A 17,282-nucleotide genomic window follows, 5' to 3' on the forward strand; every position below is an offset into this window, starting at 1 on the left:
GACGTTTTCAGTGGACACCAGACCCTCTCACATGCATCTGCATGCACTGTACTTAAAAGAAACTGCGCAATAATGGCGCGAAAATGAGGCTCTGCCTAATACAGTGAAAGGCCCTTCCTGACTGGGAAGGTGTCTTAACTAGTGCCTGGCGATAAAAAACGTTCCCCAAATAATAAAAGTGTGAAATCCACTTCAAACTTTAAATAAAAACTTAAATAAACAATCGATTTAGCCCTTAAGAGTGTCCACCAGTTAATAGCCCATAAAAAGCCCTTTATTCTTTCTAAGTCTAAGAAAATGGCTTACCGATCCCCATGAGGGAAAAATGACAGCCTTCCAGCATTACACAGTCTTGTTAGAAAATGGCTAGTCATACCTTGAGCAGAAAAGTCTGCAAACTGTTCCCCCCAACTGAAGTTCTCTCATCTCAACAGTCCTGTGTGGGAACAGCAATCGATTTTAGTTACTGCTGCTAAAATCATACTCTTCTTTTAAACAGAACTCTTCATCTCTTTCTGTTTCAGAGTAAATAGTACATACCAGCACTATTTTAAAATAACAAACTCTTGATAGAAGAAATAAAAAAACTACAACTAACACCACAAACTCCTCACCATCCCCGTGGAGATGCTACTTGTTCAGAGCGGCAAGGAGAATGACTGGGGGGCGGAGCCAGAGGGGGAGCTATATGGACAGCTCTTGCTGTGTGCTCTCCTTGCCTTTCCCTGTAGGGGAGGAGAATATCCCACAAGTAATGGATGACGCCGTGGACCGGACACACCAATGTTGGAGAAATATATATTTTTTTAAATTTATAAAAGTCATTCAAGCTTAAGACAGAAAATGTGTTTAACAGTCATCAACATGACAAGATGTGGTACATGATGAACCTAAAATGTACGTCAAATTCTCTAAAACCAAATACAAATGTAGGCTGACCAATGGCAAAGAAAAACAGAAACAAAAAAATTACCAGAGTTACTGTATTGATAAACTACTGTGTTCCAAAAATGAATTTGAACAGGAAGAAAAAACGTTTTAAAGCATGTACTCATTTTTCATTCATCTAAATGAAGGCAATAAAAAAAATAGCAGAACAGGGCCGTGTTTTTGTAAGGCATCCGGACATCTGTACTTTTATTTCTACTGACCCGTAAGAATTGTCCTATTCGATATCCAGTAGTAGGAAGTACATATCTGAACGGTTGTATTAGCTTTGTCTTTCAGACACAAAAATATTAGCAACACATAAATATTGCTCTTCGATCTGCATCATAACAGTTATAGAAGTCATTGTAACCTATAAATTTCCAAGCTTGTTACTTTTCATCTGCCCATTTTTTTTCTTCAGGTTTCTCTGGTGTACAGTGTTGGATTTTTTTTCCTTCAAGAAGGACTTTTATTTTCTATAAAACACTTATTTTATACACCAGCTGGGGCCTGAACGTCAGTTTAGTTAAAATTCTGATTATAGGTAGACAAAACTCAAGTAAGCGGTCTTACAGCATCAATAGCTGATTATGCAACATACTCTAATATGGCTGGCAAATCATCTATTGAGTAGAATGAACATGATATGCATATTTATCTTTTTTACCTTAAATTTGTGGAAGAGCTATAAAGGATGGGCACTCTGTGGCACAATATACTTTTAGAAATATTTAGAGGATCAGGAATTGAAAGATTTACAAGCATGGTTCGCTAAACATTTCCAGCTTTGAACAGGAACATTTATGATGATGTGTATGAAGACTCCTTTCATATACTGTATATACACTTTCAAAAATGTAAGTCGTTTGGACTATACCAACACTGTTCTGGAATTAGACACCTCCTTTAAAGACACAGCTTTCAGTTTGCTCAATTGTTTTATGACGGAAAAATTCCGTCATATGTCCTTAAGAGGTTAAAAGCAGTAAAAGGCACCAACATTATCAATGTTTCATTTTCTTTGGAAGAATTTTTACAATTGTTCATTACATTTTACCCCATATATGTACATCCGCATGGAACACCTGATGCCAAAACATGTCCTGTTTTATGAGCTCAGGACTGACTTCTTTTTCTGTACAAATATGCATTGCTCACTTGATTCATGATGACCAGACCAGTGAGAATTGGGCACATGATGCACAGGTACCAAGAGATGCCAGTTACATGGGCACTGAACCAGACAGAGCACATGCCGAGCAAGAGGCTGGTACAACCTAAGAGGTAGCCAAGCAAGCCAGCTGTGGCATGATACAGTTTCCGTGTTGCTAGATTCCATCTCTGTATTAACTTGGGGTACATTAGAGTCAGACCACCAACGCTCTGCAGAAGAGCCCACGACAGTGTCAATGCACCGATGAGTCCATGCCAAGTAGAGAAGTGAGGCTTTTCATGTAGGACTTTATTGGAGTAAATTATTACCAACCCTATCACAGCACAAATTACTGATAAGAGCTGGAGAATCCAGTGAGCACGACCTTTTGCTCTACGAGTGAAGGAGCGCAGAAGAGACGAATCAGGAGAGAATATTAGGATGGCTTCTGTCATTAGGAACAGGAACTGAGGGGGGACAAAAAGAAATGCAAGTCAGCCAGTTATTGAAACAGACTATGTAACATTAACAAAATCATTGTTGCACAAAACTAGAGGGTACTGAATTACTATAGGGGGTTTGTCACTATTTTGAACTGATTGGTCATTGTAGACAGATGAAATGAGAGCCACACATAGGGCTCAATTTATCAAACGGGGGGGGGAACAAATTTGCCCCTGTCCGCATTTACCATTGTGCACAAGCACTCCTGTGGAACCTCACGCATACCCAATTTCACTTTACTGTTACTTTAAATGAACACATCTAATTGAGATTGATAAATAAAATAGTTAAATTAACCCCTTAATGACCGACGACGTGCAGAGTACGTCCTCCAAAAAATATACAGTTAATGACCGAGGACATACCCTGTACGTCGGTGGAAGCGATCCTGATTGCTTCCATCCGCTTTCCTGTTACCTGATATTGAGGCATCCTGCAATTACAGTTTTTAGCAGTCCGATGCAGAGAGAGCCACTCTGTGGCCCTCTGCATCGTCCATCGATGGCTTTGGTTGGTGGGTGGGCGCTGATCCAGGGAGGCGGATGGGCAGCCATCTGGCGGAGGGGTGCAGGATCGTGTGTGGGTGCTTTCACGGGGGTGGATGGGCGGGTGGGTGGTATCCCTACACCATAGAACAAGTGTAAGGAGGGACTTGGTGGGAGTCAGGGGAGGCAGCTACACTACAGAAAATAGTTTTTTTTAATAAAAAAAACAAAAAAAACCCATATTTGATTTCAAATTGGGTACTGGCAGACAGCTGCCAGTACCCAATATGGCGCACAATAAGGCAGAAGGGGGGGATCCTACACAGCAGAATTATTATTTAAAAAAAACAAACTTATTTTTGTACTGGCAGACTTTCTTCCAGTACTTAAGATGGCGGGGACAATTGTGGGGTGGGGGAGGGAAGAGAGCTGTTTGGGAGGGATTAGGGGGTGTGATGTGTCAGGTGGGAGGCTGATCTCTACACTAAAGCTAAAATTAACCCTGCAAGCTCCCTATAAGCTACCTAATTAACCCCTTCACTGCTAGACATAATACACGTGTGGTGTGCAGCGGCCTTCGAATTACCAAAAAGCAACGCCAAAGCCATATATGTCTGCTATTTCTGAACAAAGGGGATCCCAGAGAAGTATTTACAACTATTTGTGCCATAATTGCACAAGCTGTTTGTAAATAATTTCAGTGAGAAACCTAAAATTGTGAAAAATGTAAAGTTTTTTTTTTTTTAATTTGATCGCATTTGGTGGTGTAATGGTGGCATGAAATATACCAAAATGGGCCTAGATCAATACTTGGGGTTGTTTACTACAGTACACTAAAGCTAAAATCAACCCTACAAGCGCCCTACATGCTCCCTAATTAACCCCTTCACTGCTGGGCATAATACACATGTGGTGCGCAGTGGCATTTAGCGGCCTTCTAATTAACAAAAAGCAATGCCAAAGCCATAAATGTCTGCTATTTCTGAACTACGGGGATCCCAGAGAAGCATTTACAACCATTTATGCCATAATTGCACAAGTTGTTTGTAAATAATTTTCATGAGAAACCTAAAGTTTGTGAAAAAGTTAACGATTTTTTATATTTGATCGCATTTGGCAGTGAAATGGTAGCATGAAATATACCAAAATGGGCCTAGATCAATACTTTGGGATGTCTTCTAAAAAAAAAGAAAAGAATATAAATACATGTCAAGGAATATTCAGGGATTCCTGACAGATATCAGTGTTACAATGTAACTATCGCTAATTTTGAAAAAAAAAGTGGTTCGGAAATAGCAAAGTGCTACTTGTATTTATTGCCCCATAACTTGCAAAGAACATGTAAACATTCGGTATTTCTAAACTCAGGACAAAATTTAGAAACTATTTAGCATGGGTGTTTTTTGGTGGTTGTAGATGTGTAACAGATTTTGGGGGTCAAAGTTAGAAAAAGTGCGTTATTTTCCATTTTTTCCTCATATTTTATAAAAAAATGTTATAGTAAATTATAAGATATGATGAAAATAATGGTATCTTAGAAAGTCCATTTAATGGCGAGAAAAACGGTATATAATATGTGTGGGTACAGTAAATGAGTAAGAGGAAAATTACAGCTAAACTCAAACACCGCAAAAATGTAAAAATAGCCTTGGTCCCAAACGGACAGAAAATGGAAAAGTGCTGAGGTCTTTAAGGGGTTAAACAAACTTTGCAATACTTTCATTATTAGACATCATCCTGTAAATTATAGGGATTATTTATTTCCTTTAATTTGTTCTCAATTGCCCTTTTAAACCACCAGCTTAGTAATGAAATGTCTCCTTTATGGTTACTCTTGCAATAGAAGTTCTTGGTTTTGCTTATTGAAACATCCACATAAAATAAAAATGTCAGTATGTTTTGTGTATAGAAAGAAACAGATATGATGTGGTTGGCTCTTCCTCAAGCTCAAACCATTTGAATTAACATTTTTGGTAACAACGGGTGATGGTTTTAAAGAGCAAAACTAGCTACTTTACAGGAATATTAAATACTAAATAAATGCTAGATAGATAAGTCTGAATAACGTAGATGCATTTTTTAAAGTTTCATTAGCTGTTTAAATAGACAAAATAAGTGTTTAGTTTTAGTGTCTATAAAACAATGGGAGCTGATTAAGAGTTTTTGCAAAGGAGGCGGTTCCGTGCGCTGACGTGCATGCTTGACGTAGGAGCCTGAGACTCGCGCCAAGGGAAGGTCTCGGTGAGACGCCGTTGCTGCAGGCGAATCTCCCAAGGGGTGAGACCGAACTGGGTATCCGGGCATTAGGAGTTAGAAGCATCAGTCTGGATCCACAGCCGGCGGGCTGGAAGCTCCATTGCCTGCCACTCACAAGCGGCTTAGCTTACTCCCTAGGTAGGCGCAGACAGGAGGGGGAAAACAGCGGAAGGTAAGGCTATTTTCTTGAAAGCAAGATACAGCTTATTTTTACCGTTGCTAGATAACGGCTGTTAAGGTTCACTTTTTTTTTGTTTTGTTTGCTGTTTCTCTCCCCCGTGTCTTGCGTTACTACCGGGAGTTATACTCACTGGTAGTGTAGTAGCACAGGAACCACCAAGTTACACCTTAAACATCTAGTGTCACTGAGCCCTCCAGTATATAAGGGCTGTGGAACTCAAGGGATACGTTGTGTTTTCCTTTCCTTTGTCCTGCTTGCTTTCGGGACTACCTGCTCCTAAATGGTCAAATATATTTTTCTCAGAGGGTAGTATCGTGTGGAACATGTAACAGAAACTTATAATTAGGCTGGCAGAAGGGACTTTTACGGCACACAGGAGGGAAGTAAAAGGACATAGTATTTCCTCCTATTTTCTTAAAGGGATACTATCTCAAAATTAGAATACGGTCACCTGAAGTATAAACAGTGAGCTGGGCTGCTGTGAAAGGCCCAGCCGGCCTCATTTGGCACGCTGGAGTGCTGCTATCTTTGTAAATATTCTGCAATCAGCTTTGCTTCTTTCTATAACATCCCTGGTCTGACAGATTCACACATGTTTTGCATGTATGTTTGTATCTTATCTCCCTCTTCATACATGTATGAGGATCAACAACGCTACCCCTGTGGATCCAGAGAGCTGGGCTGCTGTTGAAGGTCCAGCCTGTAACCATAGGCACAACTGAGTGCAGCTGGAATATGTGAGTACCCCGTTTGTACTTTTGTCATTTATTTCTATTTCGCTATCAATCCACACATGGGGTGCTTTCTTTATTACTTCTAGAATAATGGACCAAGCTGGCACCTAAGGAAAAAAAAGAACTATGGAGAACAATCTTTAAATACTCAACAAGCCAACCGAATAAAGGGATCACCTCCATGACTCCTGGTTCTGTGGAAAATACTGGGACTTTATCACTTTCTGGACTTATTACAAATTCGATTAAGGTTCCTGCTACTGTTTGGGGACCTCCTTTTTATTTTTTCGGTTTATCTGTAAGGCCCAATGATATCCAGTATGTGGGCAAGGGTTAATTTAAATAACTTTTAAATAAGAGTGTTCAGGGGGGGTAATTAGTAATTTAAATATGTTAAGTTTTTCTTTCTTTTTTTTCGGTTTGCTATGAGAGGTTTCCCCTCTCCCTATTATTTTGTATTTGTCAATTGCAAATTAGCACTGGGGGGGGGAATGGAGAGAAGGATATAGAAGTTACCCTAGAAGATGAAGGATAGATGGTGAAGGCAGGGACTTAGGGGGAACGGATAGGGGAAATAAATGTCATCTCCCTCGTCCCTTATGGACAAATTTCTCTCAGTCACCTCTAACAGTAAAACCTCAACCATGGCAGGGAGAAGGAAGCAAGAGAAAAAATTGGCTAGACGTAATACAGAAATTGTCCAGGACTCGTCCCTGGAGCCCAGGGCAGATTTAACAGGCAACTCTGAAATTTTGAAACAAATTTCTGAGTTATTTATGCCCAAACTTGATGCACAACAAAATAGCGTAGATGCAATCTCACAAGAAATAAAACAAATTGCTGCCAGAGTAGGTCGAGCTGAACAACGTATTTCGGATCTGGAGGAAAGAGATATTGAAAAGGATAGGGAGCTGGCAGGTATTCGTAAGCAAGTTACATTTTTAAAAGATAAGGTTAAGGATCTTGAAAACAGATCTAAGAGGAATAATTTAAGAGTTATTGGTATCTCAGAAGCACTCTTAGAAAAAGATTTACTACATTTTTCAGCAGTTCAGCTGCCTTTGTTACTAACAATTTCAGACGTCAATCAAGCCTTCCCAGTAGAGCGGGCATATAGGATCGGTACTCTTAGAAACCAGGATGAGACAAGGGCAAGACCTAGACCCATATTTATAAAATATTTGAACTTCCAAGATAAGATTAAAATTGTACAGGCATATAGACTTCAAAAAGATGTGTTTTATCAAAATAAGACATTTTTAATATTTCAAGATTTCTTTTCCTTTAATAAGAGGAAATTATTTGCACCAATATGTTCGCGGTTGATTCAGGAAGGGAGCTCAGTGAAGCTCCTATACCCAGCCAGAATAAGAATAGAAACCAAGGAAGGGTTTAAAACTTTTGACAATCCTCTGGAAGCAGATAATTTTTTAAGGGATGAATACAAGTATTAAGGTTAAGCCAGATATACTGGTTTAGGAGAATCTGTTTCAAATATGATTAAATACTGGACAGTCTCGAGGAAGTAGGTAGTAATATATATATTTTGTTTTTCTCTTCTCTCTGTCTCTTTTAGTAATTAAAAGTAGCTGAGTATAATGTCTGGGTTTTACAGGATAGGCTCGTGGAATGTGGGAGGGTTTACCTCCCCTATTAAGAGGAAGGTGGTTCTACAACAACATTTAAATAAACTTAAAGGGACACTGTTCCCTAAATTTTTTCTTTTGTAATTCAGAAAGAGCATACAATTTTAAGCAACTTTCTAATTTACTCATATTATCAATTTTTCTTTGTTCTCTTGCTATCATTATTTGAAAAAGAAGGCATCTAAGCTTTTTTTGGTTTCAGTACTCTGGACAGCACTTTTTTATTGGTAGATGAATTTATCCACCAATCAGCAAGGACAACCCAGGTTGTTCACCAAAAATGGGCCGGCATCTAAACTTACATTCTTGAATTTCAAATAAAGATACCAAGAGAATGAAGAAAATTTGATAATAGGAGTAAATTAGAAAGTTGCTTAAAATTTCATGCTCAATCTGAATCACGAAAGAAACATTTTGGGTACAGTGTCCCTTTAAAATAGATATAGGTCTACTGCAGGAAACACGTTTGGACAAAATTGAAAGCCAAAAATTAAAATGGGGCTGGGTTTGGGAGGCTGTTTATGCTGCCGAGGCACATCAGAAGAAAGGGTTCGCCATAGTGTTTAGGAAAAATTTACAATATCAAATTCTTAGGCGTGAAGTGGATCATCTGGGCAGGTTTATTGTACTTGAATTGGAAATAGGCAAGAAAAGATTAGTACTCTGTAATGAATATGGTCCGAACGAAAAGAAAGGGCCTTTTTGGGAGACAATTCAATCTAAAGTTAAGGAATTTGATAAAAATATTATATTAGGGGATGATTTGAACTTGGTTACTTCTGGGCTTATGGATAGGAAACAAATGGGAAAAAAGGATTTGTTAGGTAATAGGGATACCAAAATGTTTAAAGATGTTTTAGCTTGGAGCTGTTGGATATTTGGAGGAACACCCATCCTGAGAGTAAAGAGTTCACCTGTCTCTCTAAGGCACACAAATCTTTATCTCGTATCGACATGTTTTTAATTAGTAAGAATGTATTCTCTTTAGTCCTGAAGTCAGAAATTCTCCCAATCACTATCTCGGACCACGCCCCAATATTGCTGTCACTATCAATTAGGCCAGGCAATCCACCGAATAACAAATTCTTTGTCCCTAGCTATTTATATAACAATTTGACGTTTCGGGAATTTTTGGTTAACAAATGGGTTGATTATTATAATAGAAATAATGAATCAGTCGAGAACACAGAAAATATTTGGCAAGCCTTCAAGGCAGTTATACGAGGGGAAATTTTAGCCTTTGTAGTCAGAATGAAGAGGAAAAATAATAAATTATTGGATACAACTTACCAATCAAATAGTGAATAAATACCAAAATTACTTAAGGAATAATAGTAAAACAAACTGGGAAAAGTATCTAGAAGCCAAAGAGATACCTGGTGTATCTCGAAAGAAACCCAAAGTGAGCTTAGGAGAAATAGTAAATTTATGCTTTATGGCAATAAAATAGGGAAATCTTTAGCGAGATTGGTGAATAATCAGAAGCCAAACAAATTAATAACAATCATTAAAGTTAAGGATAAATTATTCAGTCACTCCCAAGATATTAATGGTGAATTGTATCAATACTTTAAAAATTGTATGGGGAGAAAGTAGTGGACCAACAAAAGAAAGATTTCTTCTGGGGGGAAATTAAACTTCCCCAAATAGGAAAGAAAGATTTAGATTTGTTGATTTCCTCAATCTCTGATGATGAGATTAAAATAGCCATAAAAAAACTGAAGCTTAATAAGGCTCCAGGCCCGGATGACCTTCCAGGAGAGTTATATAAAATTATTAATGACAAAATTATCCCCTTATTAAACAAGGTATTTAACTCCTTTTTAGAAGGAAAATCCCCATCTAAATATTTTACTGAATCCAGAATAATCTTGATCCCAAAACAAGGGAAAGATTTTTTTTTTTTTATAAATAATTTTTATTATTTTGAAAGATGAATGAACATAAGAGCATCAAAAGCATGTACATACATATCAATAGTACATAAATCAGGAATAACAGGATTAACCAGAGATAGTAATATATAAAATAGTCACATAAAATAAGGAACACAAGAGAGAGAATGCTGGATGTTTGAGTCTATATTCGGTGTCTGTTGGTCAACGATCTTATTCCCACCTCTCCATGGGAGAGTGCTAAAGTCCATTTGTTGTGGAAAAAAGACCCATATTATTAATAACCCGTATAAATCAGCAAACTCCGTAGTGTATAGAGGTTTCATCATCATAAATGTTCATACCAAAACTATAGCTTAAACATAGAATATGACAATCAGAAGTGTTAACCAGATTATATATAGAGAAAAATAGAAACTGTGTCAAGGTATACACCGACAGGGGATATGAGCGGGGGAGATTGGAAGGGTTCAGATAAGGGAAAGGAAAGGGGGAATGGGCAGGAGGATATAAGTAGCATCGGCTACAACCAACCCGAGGAACCTAATGTCCCCAAAGTGTCTGTAGGAGGAATTACTCTGGGCGAAGTGCCCAAATTTTGGACTGAAGGTCTGCTGACCCGTGGACATGGGAGACATAGGACTCCATTCTTTTAACAAAATCCAGTATATCCATCACCTGCTCCCAAGAAGGGACAATGCGTTGCAGCCACATACGAGCTACAGCTAATTTAACAGCTAGAAATAGGTAAATACAGAATAATTTCTGAGGTAGAGTCAATTTCCTAGGCAAGATGTGAAACAGGCATGAACTAGGGGACAAAGGTAAGTGAATATTCCCTGAAGAGCAGTATCGGATTGATTTTTGCCAAAGCGGCTGAATCTGACGGCAAGACCACCAGATATGATGAGGCGTTCCCAACTCCTCACAGCCCCTCCAACATTTGGGTGAATTGACTGCCGAGATTTTAAACAAACGGATAGGAGTCATATGCCATTGTAGCATAACCTTGAGAAATAACTTGTACAGAGTTATGCAGTGTATAGCTTTCTTGGTTAATTGGACTGCAATCCGCCATTGTTGTGGCTCGTTTGAAACCATCAGGGAAGATTCCCATCGCCGTATTGGAGGAGACTTATAGAAAACTGGAGGCTTCATGAGTGTGAGATACTAGATGGACAAAAGTTTACCGGGAGATGTCAGAGTCCCAGCGAACTTCCCAAGCGGTTTTAGACCTCAATGGGCCCGCACCAAAGCCCCACGAGAGGAGAAGGCTACGTAGTCTCCAGAATTCAAAGTGCAGTCGAGGAGGCGGATTAAACTTCCGGAGAAAGTCCTGATAAGTTAGTAACTTATCCCCTGCATAGAAATCTGCTATTCTAGTCAAACCCAAAGCGAGCCATAAGTTGGGATGGGAGTCTGGCAATGACAATAGCAGTCCTCTCAGGGAATGCGATGGCGAGGGATGCGGCGCTATGGCAGAAAGGTTGCGAACCTTATCCCAAAACTGCAAATTCGATTTGACAATAGGATTAGCCAAAAGGGCTGGCGTCCTAGAGTGTCTGGGGATCCACACCAGATCCTGTAGGGTGAACCCAGCTGGGAGGGATGCTTGTTCAATCTCTGCCCATCGACTCTCCAATGGCAGCTTCCATTGGGTTACATGAGAGAGTCTGGCAGCCTCATGGTATTTTAGGATATTGGGGGCAGCCACCCCACCAGCCAGAAGAGGTTGTTGTAGAATATTAGTAGCAAGTCTCGGAACCTTATTGCGCCAAATGAATTTGTTACATAGCTGTTGAAATTTGTAAATTGTAGATCTAGGAATCGGGATGGGTAGAGAGCGGAATAGGTAGGTAAGCTTTGGTAGGAGGCTCATTTTGAAGGCCGCGATACGACCCAGCCATGACAGTGACGGAACATTCCAAGTGTCGGTCGATTTTTCAATAGTTGACAATAAGGGATTAAAATTTAATTCTATCATCTTCGGAATACTATGCGAGAGATAAACCCCGAGATGTTTGATGTGTGTCGTAGACCACACGAACTTATAAGTGCGTTTCAGCTCATTAAGAGTCCCGTCCGAAATGTTAATAGCGTACGCCTCAGTCTTGAGGACATTTAGCTTGTAGTAACTGACTAAGGGTAATTTATTCAGTAGGGAAAATAGGTGGGGAAGAGAAGCAATAGGATCCGACACAAGCACTGTTAGGTCATCTGCAAACAAAGCAGTCTTCTGCTCCGTTCGATGGATACATACCCCTTGGATTAAGGGGCAGGACCGGATGGCCTCGGCTAAGGGTTCCATCATGAGGGCAAAAATAAGTGGGGACATTGGACATCCTTGTCTCGTGCCGTTCGTTATTAAAAAAGGTCTGGAGCAAAACCCCAGACCCCTGACTACTGCCGACGGGGTAGAGTAAAGTGCCGCGATTGCCGTGATGAAGGGCTCCGGGAGACCAAAGCGCCGCAGCACAGCAAACATATATTTCCAGTTCACCCTGTCGAAGGCCTTCTCAGCATCCAACGACAGGGTGACACAGGGCAAGTGGGAACCATGAGCCTCAAGGTAGACATTCAGGAGACATCTTGTATTATCTGGGCCTTGCCGGTGTAAGACAAAGCCCACCTGATCTGGTCTGACCAGCACTGGTAGTAAGGAATTGAGGCGCGAAGCTAAAATCTTAGCATACAACTTAACGTCCAGGTTCAACAGTGAAATCGGCCTATAGCTGCCACAAAGGGTCAAGTCCTTTCCCTGTTTCGGGAGAGTAATGATAGTGGCCTGTAAAAATTCGGCCGAGAAGGTACCCCGCTCGCTTGCTAGCGTAAAAAAACGCCCTAGAATGGGAAGTAGTTGGGTTTGAAACTTTTTATAAAATAGATCAGAGAAGCCGTCTGGTCCTGGTGATTTAAAGGCCTTAAGAGATTTGATAGCTTTTTTAATCTCTATTAGTGAAATGGGATTCTGCAAAGAGTCAATGCAGTCTTGGGGAGCCGAAGGGAGGTTCAGCGAGGCTAGAAACGTCCCAACATTCTCAGATGTTGGAGGGCAAACTGAGCCGTCCTGTTTTAGATTATAGAGGGCGGCATAGTAATCCGCAAAAGCATTGCCAATATCTGTGGGTTTTATAACACACCGTCCATCTAGCTTCAGCATGGGGATACGTGCTGCCGCCGTTTTCTGGCGTAACCTATTGGCCAATAATCTATCAGCTTTATTGCCTTTGTGGTAGTATATTTCTTTAAGCCGTAGAAGTCTCACGGCTGTCCTCTCAGACTCCAACTGTACTATACGGGCCTTAAGATCCACTAGTTGCTTGGACAGCGTATCTGTGGGGTTCATTTTATGTTCCCCAGAAATCTTTCGGAGGCTCATAGTAAGCTGTGCAAGGGTTTCTCCTTTGCGTTTTTTCTCGGCTGCTGCTATTTTTATAAACGACCCTCGAATATATGCTTTCAGTGCAGCCCATAAGGTGAAGTCGTCAACTTCACCGTTATCATTTAAAGCTAGAAACTCGGTAATGTCTTCAGCAATGGAAGCCTCCGTTCCAGGATTGGAGAACAAGTGGGGATGCAAGCGCCATGTTGACGCTCGTTGAAGTTCCATGGAGGATCGTAAATTAATATAAACAGGGTCGTGGTCAGACCATGAGCATTGAGGAATCCAAGTACGAGTCACACCATCCAGAAGACCCGGGTCACAAAAGAAAAAATCTAACCGCGAATACGAGCGATGTACTGGAGAGAAATAAGTATAATCCCGAGCAGTCGAATTAAGGGCACGCCAGATGTCAAATAGGTTGAAGCGGTAGATTAAATGCCGAAATTGGTGCGATAGTTCAGCCATTGGCTTAGGGAATTTACGGGGGGTGTCCGATCGTCTATCCAGATTGGGGTCCCATATAAGATTGAAATCCCCGGCGAGAAGCAAAAGGCCCTGACGCAGAGTCTCCAATTTCTGGAGGAATTTGCGTAGAAACCGGATGTGTTGCTTATTAGGTCCATAGTAGGAGGCTAGCGTATACAGCGTACCGTCCAGTTTACAGACTAGAATCAAGTATCGTCCCTGAGGGTCAGAGTCAACAAAAACTTTCTCATAAGAGACATCTTTATGTATGAGGATAGCCGTTCCTCTTGATTTCTGAGAGAAACTGGCAGTTTCAACTATCGGATACAATTTAGACTGGATGGGTGTCTTTGTACCTTTTACCCAATGGGTCTCTTGGAGGAAAACCAGGTGGGCCCGAGACTTGGCTAAAGACCTAAGGCAGAGACTGCGCTTAGTCGGAGAGTTGAGTCCTCTCACATTGTGAGTGACACAACAGTATGGCATAGTTACAAATGTGCGTCCTCTCGCTATGGACTAGGGTCGGGTGGATTATCAGGAAAAAGAGGAGGTAGGGTGCACTAGACAGTGATGGGTAGTTAGGGAAGGGACAAATAGGGCGGAAGACAAAGGAGGGAAGGGGGGAGAAAAAAAAAAAAAAAAGGGGAAAAAGGAGTGCTTAGGATAAATACAACTCAACACAGTCTCATAAATAAAAGAAAATAATACTGGTACAAACAATATCCAAGATAGAACGTACAAACAGTCAAATAGGAGTACAAGGTGCGGTATATAAACAAGGTAAACCGCGTATGCAGTCTCTAGAATACGTTTCCAGAGTACTTTAAGTGGGGGGAGTGGTAGCCAGTGTCAGCTGGCAATTTAGTTATTAAATCCACATCATTGAGAGAGCTTGACAGGAGAAAGAAAGAATAAAGTGTGAATGGAGGAGAGGAGGGAGGGATAAGTACACACACAGGCTCCGGATCCAGGGGGGAAAGATTGACAAAGTGGGTAGAAAATAAGAGGGGAGAGTCAAGATGGGATAAAAGGAAGAGAGAGAAAAAAAAAAAAAAAAAAAAAAAAAAAAAAGGAAGAAAAGAGGGGGAGACTGGGAAGAAATAACATCAATTTCGGACCAGATCTATTAATGCAATAGTAGTGATTGTTAAACATCGACATAACAGTGAAAATCTAAATCGAAAGGGCAAACCAGCCCCCTGTTCAGCACCCCACCTCCACACCCCGAAAATCACAGGTAGTTCATCAACCCATCTAGCAGGAGATGGGCCTGATAGTATGCTAATGGTGGAGGAAGCATGCAGCACAGGGTGGCCCAGGTATTACAAAATATATCAGCCAAGATGCGGCTCCACATAACCATATAACATATAAAAGGTAGTACAATGTAAGAAAATATCAACAGTATTGATAAATTTGGCCATCAGTTGGCAGAGTGTATCCACCCCGCCAACCGAGTAAACTTTTATAGTACCCAACAATACAATAACAGCTGTGATAAGAACAACATATAATCTGTACACTGCAGTGAGTGTACGGCATCTTCAAGCACTGGCGATTAAATACTAAAGAACTATTATGCCAGTTGGAGAGCACGATACCTCCCGGTGTTGCGGGCGGTAAACAGTGCCCAAACCCATTGCAAGATAGATGGGGGGAGATGTCACCGAAAGAGGCACCATGAAGCACAAGTGGCATATACAACACAGCATACACCATCTGTAAATTAGGTTGATTAGAAAGTAAATGACATTTCTGAGAGAACAATGCATATGAAAGCGAGGTCTCCACAAAATGGTGCATTCAGTGGTGCATCTCCATTATGCGGCCATCTCACGTTCCAGATAAACAGAGCATACTAACAATAAGAGAGTATAGATATGTTCTTAAAAGCTCAGGTGTTTCCCGAGCCCCCATAGTAGATAGGAAAAGTTATCCCCAGTAGGAGATAAGACTTGGGGAGAAGAGAGAAGAAAAAGAGAAAGAAGAAGAGAGAAAAAAAAAAAAAAAGGGGGAAAAAAGAAAGAAAGAAAGAACGAGAAGGTAGTGAGTAGAATAGAGAGTAGACACATATACACTTTAAAATAAAAGACTTTGCATATATCAAACCTAAGGAGGAAAAAAAAAAACATTTAGCAATGGAAAGTCACTTGTAAATTATATTGACAGGTGGTTAGTGAGCAGTGAGGAGGTGGAGATGTTCCACCACCCCTATACCTCATGTGCAGTCATCGTCATCTGCTCGGACCTGATTAGTTGAAGCTAAGTCTCTGGATGGTCTTTGGGGTAGAGGACCCCATTGTGGGACCATAGGGTTCAAAGAGCTTTGTAATGGAGTGTCAGGTGGAGATGAAGATGTGGCACTCCATTTTTGCAGAAGGTTTTGACTTTGTTCAAGAGTGGTAACAATATACTGCTGATTGTCCTTGAGAACAAAAAGTCTGGTCGGATGACCCCATCTATACTTTATGTTGTTGGTCCTAAGAAACTTGGTGAAACTTCCAAAAGACTTTCGCTGCTGAAGGGTGTGGTGAGAGAGATCGGCAAAGATGTTGATGTCCTGAAATTGCTCAGGTAAAGTAGGTTTGGACATAGAAGCTCTTACTAGCCGCTCTTTGTATGTATAGAAGTGTAGCCGAACAATGACATCTCTTGGTTTATCAGTTGCTAGACTTCTAGGGCGCAGAGCCCTGTGTGCCCTATCAATGAGTCCCTCATTTGGATTCGCCGGTGGTGCCAGAAGATTGAAAAATTCAGAAAGGTGGGTGACCAAGTCACTAGAGGATATGCTTTCAGGAATCCCCCTGAGGCGTAGATTATTCCGGCGGGATCGGTCTTCAGCATCCGCCACTTTGTTTTCTAGCATAATAAGCTGTTCCGCCAAACTCTGGGCATATGCTAGGACATTACCCTGTTCAACTATCATGTCTTCCTGCTTCCTCTCAATTGTGTCCACTCTTTCAGAAGTAGATGTCAGATCTCGCCGCATCTCAGCCAGCGAGGCAGTTATTTGGGACTGAAAAGAGGAGTGGTGTGCCTCAAGCAAAGTTTGCAAAGATGATAGTATAAACGAAGGTGTCACAGTTGTTGGGGCTGCATCTTGGAGGGCCTGGAGGGTATTGGATACCAAATCTGATCCATGTGTTGAGGTGTTAGTGCTGTCTTGTGAATCTTCATTCGTAGATAGTAGCATAGGATTGAAGTGGTCCACCACAGTCCTTTTAGGGCCACCTACCGGCTTTGGTTTCCGTTTGTTGGATTGTGCCATCTTCAGGTCTTCAAATGGCACACCTGATAATTAAGAGCACAAGACACAGCTAGAAGATCAAAATTTTATAAACTGGTGTTGCAGAATAAACCAGAGTAATGTGTATATGTAGTAGGATCCGGAGCCTGAGGAGCCTCCCCTCCCCTTAGGCAATACAATTAGCAGCACATTTTAAGGTAGAAGGGTGCTGTTGATTCTCATAAGGTGTTTCTTGTGTTTCACATATGTTGCTGTTGGTGCAATATATGATTTCCAGACCTCCGCTGGGATAGTTGTCACTCAGGATCAGGGATCATGTATGGCACCCTCCTGAGGGAGTGCCCCCTTTTGGGCGAAGCGGGAAAAAGGAGATGGGGTATGACCCGTCACCACTGAGGATA

The 17,282-nt window shown here is 40.9% G+C and overlaps 1 protein-coding gene across 3 annotated transcripts in view; it reads right to left on the bottom strand.

The window, feature by feature from the left end:
• Window positions 1-969: 969 nt before the first annotated feature.
• LOC128666488 (transmembrane reductase CYB561D2) overlaps window positions 970-17,282 on the bottom strand; it is a 44,609-nt gene continuing 28,296 nt past the window's right edge. For all 3 annotated transcript variants that reach the window (XM_053721112.1, XM_053721113.1, XM_053721114.1), the window contains exon 4: window positions 970-2,550. In XM_053721112.1, coding sequence (XP_053577087.1) covers window positions 2,047-2,550 — 504 coding nt within the window. In that variant the 3' untranslated portion in view covers window positions 970-2,046. The remainder of the gene's footprint in view (window positions 2,551-17,282) is intronic.

This window comes from Bombina bombina, chromosome 7, assembly GCF_027579735.1.
Source record: "Bombina bombina isolate aBomBom1 chromosome 7, aBomBom1.pri, whole genome shotgun sequence".
In the NCBI taxonomy this organism is placed as follows: domain Eukaryota; kingdom Metazoa; phylum Chordata; class Amphibia; order Anura; family Bombinatoridae; genus Bombina; species Bombina bombina.